The 16,211-nt window shown below is 42.3% G+C and overlaps 1 protein-coding gene across 2 annotated transcripts in view; it reads right to left on the reverse strand.

Annotated features, from left to right (window-relative positions):
• The window catches only part of MCOLN3 (mucolipin TRP cation channel 3), a 28,612-nt gene that overhangs the window by 9,712 nt on the left and 2,689 nt on the right, over nt 1–16,211 (reverse strand). Inside the window, exons 2-6 of one of the 2 annotated variants that reach the window (XM_086717433.1) lie at nt 13,808–13,975; nt 9,113–9,266; nt 7,385–7,454; nt 7,209–7,305; nt 2,927–3,026 (exon numbers count right to left, since the gene is read on the reverse strand). In XM_086717433.1, coding sequence (XP_086573559.1) covers nt 2,927–3,026; nt 7,209–7,305; nt 7,385–7,454; nt 9,113–9,266; nt 13,808–13,975 — 589 coding nt within the window. Of the gene's footprint in view, nt 1–2,926; nt 3,027–7,208; nt 7,306–7,384; nt 7,470–9,112; nt 9,267–13,807; nt 13,976–16,211 lie in introns of both variants that reach the window. The other variant, XM_025934891.2, reaches the window with a different exon arrangement.

A 16,211-nucleotide genomic window follows, 5' to 3' on the forward strand; every position in this document is an offset into this window, starting at 1 on the left:
TTACTACTGCCATCAATAAGAGATCTTTAATTATAAGCCTTTGGTCTTTTGTCCTTAATACAGTCAGCCTTCCTGCACACCCTATTAAAACATACCTATCTGGGTATAGAATATGCACCAAGAACCCACCGTGTGGCAGTTTTTCTAGATGCTGAGGATACAAGTGGTGAACAACACAGGCCCCCGACCTTGGGGAACTTCTGTTCTACTGCCGGGAGACACGCAGGGATGTAAACAAGGTACATGAACAAAATGCTTTCAGACAGGAGTAAGTGCTGCGAAGAAAAGAAAGCACCATAGCTAACGGGTAGTGCTACGCCACCCATAGTCCTAAGCACTTTGTAGGTATTACCTCATTTGATCCTCACGGCAACCCCAGCAAGCGGGGGTGTGATTATCCCCACTGGACAGGTGAGAAAATGAGGCACACAGAGGTCAGGGGAATTTGCCCGAGGTGATGCAGCCAGCAGGTGGCAGCACCAGGATTCAAATCTTTGCAGTCTGTCTCCAGCCTCTGTCACTCTAGGTCAGTGATGCGTGGCATCCCTTGGGCACTGTTAGGAATGCACTCTGGCCCCACCCTAGACCCGCTGAGTCAGAAACTGCATTTTCACAAGCTCTTACAGATGACACTAGAGCTCAAGAACCACGGCTCTAGAAGAAGCACACTGCTGGTATGGGTGGTGGAGGGGAGAGGCTCATTTGTACAGCATGATAGGGGCCAGGAGGTCTCAGGTGAGACCTGAGTGACAAGACTGCCCCCTACTGGTAAAAAAAAATAACAAGCACTTAGACTAGTTCGGTAATGGGGCGCCGGGGTGGCTCAGTCGGTTAAGCGTCAGACTCTTGATTTTGGCTCAGGCCATTATCTCGTGGTTCTTGAGATCAAGTCCTGCATTGGGCTCTGCACTCACAGTGCACTGTGAGTGCAGAGCCTGCTTGGGATTCTCTCTCTCACTCTCTCTCGGGCTCTCTCTCTCCATGCCCCACCCCCAGCTCGTGTGTGCTCTCTCTCTCAAAATAAACTTAAAAAAAATCTACTGAAAAATATTCAGTAATAAAACATCCCATTAATATTGGCCAAGGGGCATCTAATTGTTACTAAAATGTCTAAATCTACTTTAGAAAAGCTTAAAAACTAAGAAACAAGCATTTGAGAGAAAGCCTGTGGCAGATACTTTCATATACTCTCATGCTTCCTATTCTAAAGTTTGTGGAGAAGTATTGCAATGTTTACAGATGACAAAACAACTTTGTGTTTCTTTTTTTTTTTTTCTTTTTTTTTCAATGTTTTATTTTATTTTTGGGACAGAGAGAGACAGAGCATGAACGGGGGAGGGGCAGAGAGAGAGGGAGACACAGAATCGGAAACAGGCTCCAGGCTCTGAGCCATCAGCCCAGAGCCTGACGCGGGGCTCGAACTGACGGACCGCGAGATCGTGACCTGGCTGAAGTCGGACGCTTAACCGACTGCGCCACCCAGGCGCCCCAACAACTTTGTGTTTCAAATAAACAATTTTGTCATTGAAATAAAATTGTGATTTAAGAGCCTCATATATTTGAAGTACCTAATAGTGAAAAAAATACTAGAATGAAGAAATTTCATGTCATTTTAAAAAAATTTTTTTACATTTACTTATTTTTGAGAGAGAGAAACAGAATGTGAACAGGGGAGGGGCAGAGAGAGAGAGGGAGACACAGAATCTAATGCAGGCTCCAGGCTCGGAGCTGTCAGCACAGAGCCCAATACGGGGCTCAAACCCACGAACCGCGAGATCATGACCTGAGCCGAATTCGAACATGCAACCGACTCAGCCACCCAGGTGCCCCCATATCGTTTATTCTTAATATCTCATTACTGCTTCTGACCTTTGTGACTCAACCAGTAGTTACCCCTAAAGCAATGATTTTCCAAATGTGGCATGAGTAAGGGTGACCTGTACATTCCTAGGCCCCAGCCCAGACCCTAGGCCCCAGCAGGGAGCTGGGGTGACTCTTTCGCTCGCCAGAATCTGAGAATCCCGGACCTAATCATTAAGTCCAACACAACATACCAAAGGGGCTAGAAAATGAGATAAATTCTTTACAGTCCATTTTCTGGTTCAGCCCCAAAATTCTCAGTGGTACTCAGTCTATAGTTGAATTCATGTCCATATTTCCAAGAATGTACCCTTTCTTCATGTAGTTTACTTTTTAACCTATATAGAAGCTAAATATAATGTGAGGGATGCTTCAGGGTCAAATCTTTCCTGATGTCTCTCTCACTGTATGACCAGGGGCACCAAGATTCACTTCTAAGCTTTAGTTTCGTCATTTGCATAAACAGGGATGCTGCCTATCTCAAGGATAGTTTAAAAATATTAAAACGCTGGGATGCCTGGGTGGCTCAGTCAGTGAAGCACCCAACTTCAGTTCAGGTCATGATCTCACAGTCCATGAGTTCAAGCCCCACGTCGGGCCCTGTGCTGACAGCTCACAGCCTAGAGCCTTTTTCAGATTCTGTGTCTCCCTCTCTCTCTGCCCCTCTACTGCTCACCCTCTGTCTCTCTCTCTCAAAGATAAATACACATTTAAAAAAATAATAAAAATTAAAATATTAAAATGTAGGAGGAAGCCCTTATGTAGTAAGCACTCAATAAATATTAGGTCGGGTATATGTGATTTTTTGCTGGGGGGGTGCGTGCATTTTTTTTGTAAGAACTGGGCCAGTGAGGACACATGTAGAAGTCAGCAAAAGTCATCTCAAGTACTAATAATTTATGTCTTGCCTGGAACATCAGATACCTACAATAAGTTGATCTATTTGCAGAGAATTAGGGACTTGGCAATGTTCCAGTTGTTCCCTTTGATGCTCCACATATCCCAGTAGTTTAATAACCCTTTTATTTAATAACCATTTTGAAAACTAGTAAAAGTCGTCACTTACTTGATCCTGATACGTGCCAGTCTTTACATTCTCTGATGGAAATGTCGTTATCTAAGCTTATCTTAATCCTTCCACTGTGGGCCTTATTGTCAAATGTTATCTGTGAAAAACAGGAAAAGGGTCAAAAACATACCTATAGTTTTTGAAGCCAAGATGTCTCTATGCATTAATTAGGACACAAATCTTTCAGGGTGACAGGATGCCCACCCAGATTCTCATCCCCGTGTCAATGCTAACTCTGTTCATTTGGGAAGAGCCCTTTTTTTCTTTGTGAAATGAGAAGGTTGAACAAGGTCTTCTGTTGAGAACTTTTGGTCTCTAAAATCCTGTATTTCTAGGATAGTCTTCCAGCTCTGGACAACTTATAAAACAGGAGAACTTCTCTCTCCTTCCCACTCTAAGTACCTCAAGATGCCCTCTTGGTATGAACAAGAGCTGGTCCAAGTGAGCTTTTCCCTCCCTCCCTAGGGACTCGGCGGAGGATAGTTTATATATATATTTATTTATTCATTTTGAGAGAGAGAGAGAGAGAGAGAGTGCACGAGCAGGTGAGGGGCAGAGAGAGAGAGAGAGAGAGAGTGGATCCTAAGCAGTCTCCCCACTGCCAGTGCAGAGCCCGACGTGAGGCTTGAACTCACAAACTGCAAGATCATGACCTGAGCCAAAACCAAGTTGGACACTTAACTGACTATCCCAGGCGCCCCAAGGGATAGTTTGTTAGTGCTGTTGCAGTTCTTACAAACACAGAGGTTCATTATTTCAGGCTTGAAACATTTCGGGTGGCGCTTCTCTGATTTTCATTCTGGGCCTCATTTTCATCCTTACTCACTCTAGAACCATATGTATAAAAAAAGGATGTGGTGACAGGGAGCCGACAGCCATGTCCTGCTTCAGGGATCACCATTTCAGGACACTGGGCACCAAGTAGGACAAAGCCATGTCAGAACACCTTACCCAGTCTGTCTTCCCCTTCCGGCTCTCTCCCCTGTCCCCATGCAGGGACAGGGAAAGCAAGACAAGGAGATCAGGTGTGGGTTTTGTTTGTTTTGCTTTGCTTTTAGTGCCTCCTGTCTCAAGTCCTAAAGAAAAACCATTTTTTCAGAAGTCTGTCATTTAAATGAGTTTTACTGAAGCTTCTTCATGCGGGGTAATCAGACATTACTGCAGATGTAAGGCTTCAGATAAATTTAGTGAGTCTGATCACTCTGTTTCTCTTCATGTTGGACTGCAAGCTTCCAACAAATTAGCTAAAAATAATATCCAAAAGATACTCACTCCAGGCAGAACCCAGGCAGAAAAAGAGAGAAATCATATTAATAATCACATGTAATTAAAAAAAAATTTAATGTTTATTCATTTTTGAGAGACAGATAGAGACAGACAGTGACCGGGGGGAGGAGCAGAGAGAGGGAGACACAGAATCCAAAGCAGGCTCCAGGCTCTGAGCTGTCAGCGTAGAACCTGATGCGAGGCTCAAACTCACTGACCGTGAGATCATGACCTGAGCCAAAGTCGGACACTTAACTGACTGAGTCACCCAGATGCCCCAATCACATGTAATTTAAATGGTCTAAGCACTCCAACTAAAAGGTACAGATTATGAAGTTGGATAAAAAAACAAGAATTAATTCTATGCTGCCTAATAAGAAACCCTCTTTAAACGTAAGACAAATAGGTTAATATCAAAAGGATGGAAAAAGATATACCATGCTAACACTAATTAAAAGAAAGCCGGAGTGGTTATATCCACATCAACCAAAGTAGATTTTAAAGCAAAGAATTAATATTGAGGTAAAAATTACCACTTCATAATGATGTAAGAGTCAGTTCATCAAGTTAACACAAGAATCCTAGATGCCTGTGGACCTAATAGAGAGCCTCAAAACACCTGATGCAAGAATGCACTAAACTGCTATGAGTGAATGCTAATGCCCTGCTTTTACGTTCTAACCAAATTACAGACATAGATAGGAAAGGTTTCATAAATAGCTGTTGCATGAATCAAATATCTGTTATATACCAGATACTTAGGGAGATCCCTTACATATCTCATATATATGCAGTATACTAGATAGATAGGTACATAGATACATAGATACATAGATGTCTTGGCAACAGCTTTGTTAGGTAGGTGGGCATTAATTCTGTTTTACAAACGAGAAAACTAGGACTCAAACCAATTAAGTAATTTGCCTAAAGTTACATAGCTAGTAACTGGTGAGCTATAATTAAAATCTAGGCTTGCCTGATTCCAAAACTCCTGCATTTTATTTTATTTTATTTTTTTTGTTTATTTATTTTTGAGACAGAGAGAGACAGAGCATGAACGGAGAGGGTCAGAGAGAGGGAGACACGGAATCCGAAACAGGCTCCAGGCTCCGAGCTGTCAGCACAGAGCCCGACGCGGGGCTCAAACTCACGGACCGCGAGATCATGACCTGAGCCGAAGTGGGCCGCTTAACTGACTGAGCCACCCAGGCGCCCCAAAACTCCTGCATTTTAAATTAGGCATATACTGCCCCAGTTCATGTTTACTTAAACCATAAAGTTGCACTAATTGCTTTTATCATTAAACTACCCTATAGGGTGTAAGTTCTACTACAGTTCTGTGAAACACACTGCTAAATCCACCATGCACAGGGAGAGCTTGGGATGAATCTGCAATAGTGGCAAAAATATAACATCTGCATGTGACTAACCAGCCAGGTTGCTCTCCCCACTGTATTGAGTCATGGGAAAGAGTCTGCATTTTACAAATGTTTCATTCATCCATTCCACAAATATTTGAAGCACCTACTGTGTTCTTTGAGGGATGAAAAAAATTAGGAGAATGACTCCTGCTTTCAAGGAGCTTTCAATCTAGCAGAGTTGATAAAAATCTAGACAATCCTAAAACAAAGGAGAAGGTGGGTGAGCTCATACAAAACATAAAAACAAAACCAAAAATAAAACTTTGGAGTTGCGAGCACAGAATGTGTCCCTAACTGAAGCATCGTAAAAATGGTCCCTGAAGAAGGTGTCAGTTGAACTGAGCCTTGAGGATTATAAAGCTTCTGAAAGTACCATTTCTCAGTTCAAGAGTGGTACAGGACTGGGGCACCTGGGTGGCTTAGTCAGTTAACTGTCTGACGTTGGTTCGGATCATGATCCCACTATTCATAGGTTCGAGCCCTGCATCAGGCTCTGTGCTGACAGCTCAGAGCCTGAAGCCTATGTAGGATTCTGTGTCTCCCTCTCTCTGCCCCTCCCCTCCCTCGCACTCTGTCTCTCTCTGTCTCTCAAAAATAAATAAAATGTTAAAAAAAAGTAAAAAAAAAAAAAAAAAAAGAGCGGTGCAGGAGGTGGCAAGAGAGAGGAGAAAGAAGAGACAAGACTATGGATAAATAATAGCTCAATTAAAAAAAATCAAGTAATATTGAAAATTCATAACCTCCTGGTTAATATTAGGATCAAAATTTGTAGCCTAACTCAAAATAGTCTCATAGTATTTGTGCTTTTTCCTTTAAATGATATGCATAATGACTAATTATACTACATTCTGAAATTTCTTTAAAAAACTTGATTTCTCATAGCCAGTTGTTGAATATCATGGACACAGCTCTGGTACAAGCTATTGCTGAAGTCATAGCAATCTGGATCGAGTGAAGGCAAGCTGCATCAAATGCTGTTCAGCATATGCCCCAGATAGCACTGGGGTACTGACCCCGAGCCTCATGAGAAAATGAACTCACCTGGCAGGCATCTTATGTTCTCCAGAGAGCGTTAATAGCGCCATTGGCAACTGGAATATACAGAACAGAGACGGGCCGCAGGGGGAGAAGCCAGAGCATTCAGAGGCAGCCCAAGGAAGGCACTGTGACCAATAAGCAAAAATGTGCACACATCTATGGCGAGGAGACTCAGCGGCAAGAACCCTTGGCAATGGCCATACGCAGACAGCCACAGACTGCCAAGAGCCAACTACACGGGACCTACGAGTCTCTACTCCTTTTGTATTTGAACACCTACCCTGTGCCAGGCACCGTTCTTGGGACTGGAGACACTGCACTGAACAAGGCAAGGTCCCTCCCCTCACAGAACTTACACTGAGGTACAGAAGATAGATAATTAACAAGTAAATGACCACAACAAAATAGAGCCAGCTCTACCAATGCTTCTTCTATGCACATTCAAGTGGAAACATCCTATATATTTGATCATGTTTCAATACAAGTAGATGAAACATGTAACTAAATCAGTTTTCCTTCAGACAGGGGCCAAATTCAGCCCAGCCCACACTTACAGTCAGAGTAAAGTCGTAACAGTCAGGGAGCTCGTGATGACGAATGGTCTGCAGATTAATGGCCTTCAGTTTAAACTGCAGCTCCACTGTTAGGAGTCTAGGAAACAGAGGAGCCTTTAGTGCAGTGAAAACATGCACATACAAATATAAGTTATACTCCCATCTGCCTCCCTCACCTGTGAAAGTCCAGTGTTAAGTTGAGTTTATTTTCTTCCAGTGTTCCAATGTGAAAAGGTTCATCGGGCTCTACAAAGAAACATTCTGCCATAGAAAGGAACAAAACATTCTGTAGATAGCCTAAAATAAATAAGTAACACTGCATCTTGAAAGGATAATACATTTAAGACTAGATTATTCAGATTCTACTATTCTTCTGAATTAAGATTTAAAAGCCAAAAGTCAGTACCCCTTAGTTACAATGAATCATTTGTTTTTCAAGACACGAGTGGATGGAGGGCAGAAGACATGAATTCTGTCTCATGAGTCTTCTGTAGAATGCTATCTTCCTTCCTGAATCTGGAAGCCTAAATTTTGAGTCCCTGCTCCCTTTTTTGTATCCTAAGCATAAGTTTGAAGAACTTGGAGTACTTAAGACAAAATTGTCTAAGTTTAAAGGATCTATTTTTTTAAATACTATTTTCCCCTCTATACTAGACTATACTTAAGGGGAAAAAAAAAAAAAAAAAAAAAAGGAAGACATGGGGACCTGGGTGGCTCAGTCATGTAAACCTCTGACTCTTGATTTTGGCTCAGGTCATGATCTCACAGTTCATGGGTTTGAGCCCCACATCGGCAGGGATCCACACACTGGGCTCCACACTGACAGTATGGAGCCTACTTGGGATTCTCTCTCTCTGCCCCTCCCCTGCTTGCTCTTTCTCAAAAATAAATAAATAAATAAATAAATAAATAAATAAATAAATAAATAAATGAATGAATGAATAAATAAACAAACAAACTTAAGAAAAAAAGGGAAGACAGCATTTTAGAAGTTTTCACTAATCTGTACTGTAATCCTTTACTATCCTTCTCCAAAAAAACCTCCCAGTGGCTGTTGTTAAAAGTACTTGAAAATTTAATGTTTTAGGTACAGACTGTAAATAGAACTTTGCTAATAAGAATAAGCCACTGTAGGGGCGCCTGGGTGGTGCCGTCCGTTAAGCATCCGACTTCAGCCAGGTCACGATCTCGCGGTCCGTGAGTTCGAGCCCCGCGTCAGGCTCTGGGCTGATGGCTCAGAGCCTGGAGCCTGTTTCTGATTCTGTGTCTCCCTCTCTCTCTGCCCCTCCCCCGTTCATGCTCTATCTCTCTCTGTCCCAAAAATAAATAAATGTTGAAAAAAAAATTTAAAAAAGAATAAGCCACTGTATTCTAAACTCTGGTTCTGGTTTCTCCTTGAAATGACCCACAAAGATACTAAATAGTGAAGTGCAGTTGAGGGGAGGGAGTTTTATAGACATCGCAAATTTGCAAGTACAACGTCTTCTAAGGATAGTATAAGTCTATGTAACTGGCTTATCCAGCATAAGAGGCAGTGTTATATAGAGGTCAAGGATATAGTGGCTAAGAGCACAGACAGCCTGGGTCAGATTTCAGCACTGCCTCTTCCTAGCTCCATCTGGAATATATCACTTAACTCTCTGAGCCATACTTTAGTCTTCTATAAAATGAGGATAATAATACACCTTGCCTTATTGGTCTGTTGTTGTTGCTTTTAAAAAAAAAAATCATGAGTTACAGTAAAGGGCTTGGGATGGTACCTGACACATGATAACTCCTATGTAGTTTCTCACTATGACCTAACAGTACAGACCAAATCAACATTTTCAGAGACAAAATTGCTAACTTTAAGTATAAATCAAGGAGTTAAAAAATAGAAGCTCTAGTTTTTTGAAGAACATTACCAGTCTCCATTTCTGGATCAATGTCAAAGGTATCATTTCCAGGACAGATGTTCCCTTGCTTGTAGAAGTGCTGACAGATCGCCATAGCAGACTGCTCGGTACCCTTGTTCTCATATGCATGATTCCCCACCGAGATACTGCGCAGCTGCAAGTACTTGAACAGAAAAGAGAAACAGAAAATGGGAACACCAGCCAGGCAGAAATGAAGCCATGATTCCCTACCCAGCCCGTCTTTGAAATGGGCAGATTCCAACCTGCTTTCTGGATGGAGACATTCACATTCACACTGACATGCGTAGTACGCGACATGCTAATGTGCACCAGGACAGCAGCCAGAAAAAGCACTCAAGTTTTGGGCTCAAGTCTCATGTCTGTGACTGTGAGCAAGACACAAACTTTCTGAGCCTCTGGTTCCTTGTCTACAAAATTCAAGGTTTAACCCATGTCATCTCTGCGGTTCTTTCCTTCTTTAAAGAACTATGTTCAGGAACTGATCTGTGCATTCAGTGTGAATACAAACTGTATCTTTGAACTATTTCTTGTAAGATCAGAGTTCCGCTTTGCTGCTTTAATATAGGAAGGGGGATACAGTCGTTCCAAGCTAACTTGCAAAACTTAAAAAAATAGTTTCATCTTTATCTTTGCAAGAATAGTTTAGTCACTTTCACAGCAATATTCCCTCGTCCTGGGAGTCCTCTAAACAAACAAATGTAATTTTACCAATGAGAATCTTATGGTACTTTGGAATAACCATCAACTCAAACTCTGAATGCATTTCTGTAGAAGAAAAAAGGGTTTCAGAGCTTACTATGAACAATGCTGTTTGGCACAAGAAGTGATACGAAGATAGGGATATGGTAGCAGCCATCTCTTGGATTTAGTGGGATGGACACACAGATAAATAATTCTACTATAAAAATGCATGTGAAAATGCTAAAATCAGTGAAAGAATCATTTGTAATCTGGGCCTAGGGGGATAGATGCTGAGCTGGGCCTTGTCCAGGCCGCCTCCAGCAGCATTTTACCAGATCTGAGGCATGGTTCTCTGTTCTTATTTAACTCAGCCTCCCACAGCGTTTGATGCAGCGGAGTGCCTTCCCTTTCGCAGGATGCCTTCTCCCCTAGACTTCTGGGACACAGGCTCTCTGTCTCAGTCTCCTTTGCTGAATCCTGCTCCTGCCAACCTCTAGCTGTCAGAGCACCCTTGGATTCAGTCCTCCACTTCTTCACCCACATTCTCTCGGTAAGAGATCTCAACCAGCCCCACAATGAAACAAGATCTGTACGCCAATAGCTTCCAAATTTACGTCTCCTGACCTTTCCACCCAAATGCATACATGGGTAGCAATCTGCCTGCATGGCACCTCTGGTGTCCAAGAGGTATCTCAAATGCAAATGTGCAAACGGAAAAACCAGCTCCTTCCATGAAAATGCCCTTCTCAATCAGTGACTCCATAAGCCAATCAGGTTCACAGGCCGCAACTTAGAACCGATTCTTCACTCTCTTTTTCTCATACTCCACTTCCGGTCCATCAGAAAGTCATGCATTACTTTCAAATTATCTTCCAAATCTGACTGCCTCTCATCGCCTTGTCCACACCACCTCACCTCTCACCCTGACAAACTGAATCTCTTCCTACTGCTGTGGTCTTCCTGCTTCCCGTCCGCCTCTCACCACAGTCCAGTCCCCATATAGAACCCACAGGACTGCTGGGGCACCTGGGTGGTTCAGTCGGTTGAACATCCAACTCTTGATTTTAGCTCAGGTCAAGATCTCAGGGTCATGGGATCAAGCCCCATGTCGGGCTCTGTGACAACAGTGTGTAGCTTGCTTGGGATTCTCTCTCTCCCTTTCTCTCTCTCTCTTTGACCATTGCTCACTCTCTCTGTGTCAAAATAAATAAATAAACTTAAAAAAAAAAAAAAGAATGCACAGGATTGTTACAGGACTAAGTGAATTAATGCACGTAAAGCCGTTAGGACAGTGATACCCAAAACACGAACCTGTTCCAGACTCTGTTCGTGCTATCCCTGAGATGGCTGCAGTCTGCCTCCCCACGCTCTGGGCTGTCCTGCCCACCTGTCACTTATCAGGGGGCCTTTCCTGACCATCTCCACCCATTCACTCTGCCTGCTGCTGCTACCTTTTTTTTTTTTTTTTTTTACAGCACACTTATGTGTACTTCTAACCAACTGACAAACGGTATCCTTATTTACTGCCTGTCTCTCCCTATTAGAATATGACTTCCTCAACTTTGTCTATTTGCTCACTGTAGTATCCATGTATCAAAAACACTATCTGATACAAAACAGATGCTAAATACTTGAGGGAACAGATATTAGCCTTTGCTAATATTAGAGTCTCTCCCCCACTGAAAGCCCTCCCATGGCTTCCGGTCTCTCTGAGAATAAATTCCAAAGCTCCTTTTCAGGGCCTGTAAAGCCCTAAGAGATCTAGCCCAGTCACACTCCCCTCCTTTGTATTTCCTCAAACATACTAAATGTATTCTGGCTTCAAGAGCCTTTGCTGTTGCTACTCCTTCAGCCTGGAATCTTCTTCCCCAGACTTCGAATCCTCAGAGAGGCCTTTTCTGACCACCTCGAAGAAACTGTTGACCCTCTTGCGCTACTTAATTTTACTCCATAGCACTCATTACTATCTGAAATCAAATGGTTTGGGTTAAACTTATTAAAATCCACCTCCTTTGGGGCACCTGGGTGGCTCAATCGGTTAAGCATCCAACTTCGGCTCAGGTCATGATCTCACGGTTCATGGGTTCAAGCCCAGCATCGGGCTCCGTGCTGACAGTGCAGGGCCCGGAGTGTGCTTCAGATTCCGGGTCTCCCTCTCTCTCTGTCCCTTTCCGCTCATGTTCTCTCTCTCTCTCTCTCAAAAGTAAACAAACATTAATTAAAAAAAAAAAAAATCTACCTCCTTCATTAGAATGTAAATTCCACAGGGCAAGGAATTTATCAAGGCTACTGCTCTAACCCCAGCACTTAAAACAGTAGTAGGCATAGAGGAGGTGCTCAAATATTTGTCAAATTCATGATAAGGTAAAAAATATTCTAACACTTTTATAGCAGAAGAGCAATAGTTGCTCTTCATTTATGAGAGCTAATCTCTTCACAGTGAAATGGTAAACTGCTAGGACAGGATATGTAATTACAGCACCAAGCTCTCCATTGGCCATGGGACTGGGAAAAGGAGCCAGAAATCCACGGTAATAAAAGTAAGCTGCATATGCTGTTAAGTAGCATTACGTCCTACATGCAGGGGGCAAACAGTATGACGTAGAGATAGTCAGTTTTGAGGTTTTTGTTTTCTATTCGAGGAAATAAGCATATTACGCCTTGCTAAAGCTACTCTGAGCCAAATTGGTAGTTTTATTTTGGGGGTGGGAAGGTGTAAAAGGTAAACAAGTCCATTAAATGAAAACGAAGGGTAAAAGATATTGAGTGTAGTAAGGTCCCAAGTAGACCAGCGTGCCTGCAAGGTGGGGGGTGTGATGAGAAGGAAAGCTGGAGAACAAGCAGGGGTCATGAAGTCGAGTCATACAAGTACGGGCCCATCTGAGTGCCCACTGTCTGTGAGCCAATCCTCACAGGAGTTACCTAAAGATCTGAACCTCCTGACCATAGAAACTTGTAAGTCTTGAACCTTGTAAGACCTTGAAACATAAAAGACCCAAGGTGCAGGGCTGCAGGTGACCTGCTAACATTATAGGATATGCTGTGGCCGGACTGCCTTGCTGTCCTCGTAAGACTGTTTGTGGAAGTCTGTGCGAGAGCTGGGTGGTCAGAGATAAGTGGTAGGACTGTGTCCAGCTAAAGGGCAGCCCTGGAGCTGGAGTCAGAGACTCTGGGGCAGGAATGTGGTGTGTGGGACTATGGCTGGAAGGTAGGTGACCTGTGGGAATGACCGATGGGGCCCCCAAGTGGCTGAGGCCTCTGTGGGGCTTTAATCAGGGCTGGGCATCTGTCCTCACTTAACCTCTGCAGCTCTGCCTTGACAGAGGAATTTTTCACACAGACCCAGAATCCTGTGTAATAACTTCTTCAATCTCCTTCTATTACTATAGATTTCTGGCCATTGACAGAAAGCCTTGGTGCCGTAAATACATATTTCATTCTGGTTGTTTGCTACCTCATGGTACAGAGATTGTCTCTAGATAATGAGGAGCCATGATTTCACTTTAATAATTTACTTTTTTTGGCAGTTAATCAATGTTACAATAAAATCATTGTCATGTATGACTTTAAGGCCTTACTTAATTTTTAAATGAACCTTCAGATCTTAGTTGCTATATATACTCTGCAAAGTTAATATTCTCATTATTGGTTAAGAGCCCCTGAAAGTATAAACTCTGAAGACTTAATGAGTACTTACAACCAGGGCCACGGTTAATAATTTTAAATCTTTGAAGCACTCATGCCAACCCCTAGCTCTGATTCTTTTAATGAAGCCTTTAAAGTTTCTGCCTCTCTGTCACTAAACAATACATTTTTCTCAATTTTTAGTTTCATAGAAGATTGATGGTGATATTTTTAAAAATAATTTAAAAATGGTTTTATACCTATCATCACAGAAATGTTCACCCTTCTACACTGGAATGTCAGTTTTTATTATATACATTGCTAACAGTTTCCCGGGCTGTTCTTTCTCCCAAGTAGGAACGCACATACTTGATTTACCTGGTTGACTGCAAAGATGATCTGATCATACACATCACTTTGCGTGTAGACTGCGTAAGTGTCATCCATTCGGTCCACATATCCTTTTAAGAAGAGGTGTTTGAATGCTATAGTGTTGTCTTCCTTGAAAGCTACAACCATCTGGTTACTCAGCCCAAAAAAAACCAGCTTCAAAGAAAAAAAAAAAGAAAGGAAAAGAGGGTGAAAAACCAATGAAATAAAAGGTCTCCATATAATGACCAATTTATCTATTCCAGATTCAATGTTTAATTAATCCTGAATGTATTCAATAGAAATTAAAGTTTCTGTAGCTGTTAATTAATTTGACCTTAAAGAGAAGGTGGGCTTCTAGTTTTAAAATGAAAGAAAATAAGGGCGCCTGAGTGGCTCAGTCAGTTAAATGTCCAACTTCGGCTCAGGTTGTGATCTCACGGTTGATGAGTTCAAGCCCCATGTTGGGCTCTGTGCTGACAGCTCAGAACCTGGAGCTTGCTTCTGATTCTGCATCTCTCTCTCTCTCTCTCTCTTTTTCTCTCTGCCCCTCCCCCACCTGCACTGTCTCTTTCACTCTCTTAAAAATAAACATTAAAAAAATGTTTTTAAATAAAAATAAAATGAAAGAAAGTAGCTTTGCACATTTTCATGTATGATCTTACTTAGGATGTTGCCCCCACCACTAAAAGCTTTATTTCAGAGAAGTCCTTGTTTAGGAATTTAGAGAAGCTAGGTCACTCTGGCTAAAGAAATGGGAAAGTTTCTTTAAGAAAGAAATAATGATGGAAACCCCTGAAGTATGTGCATAACTTGGGTGAGGACATTTGAAGAGCTCAGGGAAAAGACAAAGAAGGTGGAGTACAACTTAGCACTTTGGTGGGGGACATTGAGGATTCCAGCATAATCCAATCGAAGGACCACCAAGAAAAAAAATGTCAACAGAAAAACTGGAGGCAGATGGTCCAGGGGGCTTACAGGGCAAGTAAAAGATCTTTATTTTTATTTTTATTTTTTTAACGTTTATTTATTTTTTTGGGACAGAGAGAGACAGAGCATGAACGGGGGAGGGGCAGAGAGAGAGGGAGACACAGAATCGGAAACAGGCTCCAGGCTCTGAGCCATCAGCCCAGAGCCCGACGCGGGGCTCGAACTCACGGACCGCGAGATCGTGACCTGGCTGAAGTCGGACGCTTAACTGACTGCGCCACCCAGGCGCCCCAGTAAAAGATCTTTAAATGGCGAGCGTCTGGGTGGTTCAGTCAGTTGAGCATCCAACTTCAGCTCAGGTCATAATCTCTCAAGTCAGTGAGTTCGAGCCCCGCATCAGGCTCTGTGCCGACAGCTCGGAGCCTGGAGCCTGCTTCAGATTCTGTGTCTTCCTCCCTCTACCCCCTCCCCCCCTCACATTCTGTCTCTCTCTCTTTCAAAAATAAAATAAAAACAAAAAAAATTTTTAAAAGATTTTTAATGATTTATGCAGGACATCAAGAAGGTTTTGAAGAAGGTGTACAATGCAATATAAGAAATACCTTAAGTAAGTCTAAATCCTCCACTCAAACTATTATATTTAATTTCACCATTTAATTACCAAAACTGTGACAATAAGGCCAAAAATAAAAATATCCTCTCGACTGACCTCTAAATTAAAGAATGTTAACAAACATATCCTTACATATTCATGAAGGATTGACAGCAGAGTTTTATATGAAACTCAGTTATTCATGCTTAAAATCATTGTTTAACTGCATTGCTGTGGTATTAACATAAGCTCTTTCAGTCATAGCTGAAACTTTATGTACTCAAAGTCTCTCTTCCCTCCAAAACCATCTCAGTCTCTTGCTCTTTTGCACGTCCTCTCTCTTGCTCACTCTCACTTGTTCTCACTCTGTGACACACACACACACACACACACACACACACACACACACACACACACACACTGTAACTTTAGAACATACACTCTAACATACACTCTGGATCCCAGAACAATGCAGGGTGTATTTTATATGGAAAAAGGGAACAACACTGAGCACCTAGGTGCCACACCAGGAGCTTTCCTCATACAAATCCCACAGTACAGTTCCTAATATACCCATTTTATAGATGGGTACATAAAGGCAAAGAAGTTAAATAATGTTGTTCAAGTCACATCACTAGCAAGGGTGTAGCCAAAATCTGAACTCAAGTCCAACAGACTAAATCCAAGCTCTAGCCACCCTGGCATGCTACACAAAGTAGTCCAGGGTCTTATTGGGGAAAAGTAAAGCACACAAATCTTTTCTCTTTTCACCTCTCCTCTTGATGTATGTCCTACACCCCACATATATCATTGCTCTCCTCCTAACTGGACTTGCGTTTCTGAAGAGCTTCTTTAAGCCAAGTATCCTATTTAAATCCCAATAAGATGACA

The sequence above is a fragment of the Puma concolor genome, chromosome C1, assembly GCF_028749965.1.
Source record: "Puma concolor isolate L17-30 chromosome C1, mPumCon1.1.hap2, whole genome shotgun sequence".
Taxonomy (NCBI): domain Eukaryota; kingdom Metazoa; phylum Chordata; class Mammalia; order Carnivora; family Felidae; genus Puma; species Puma concolor.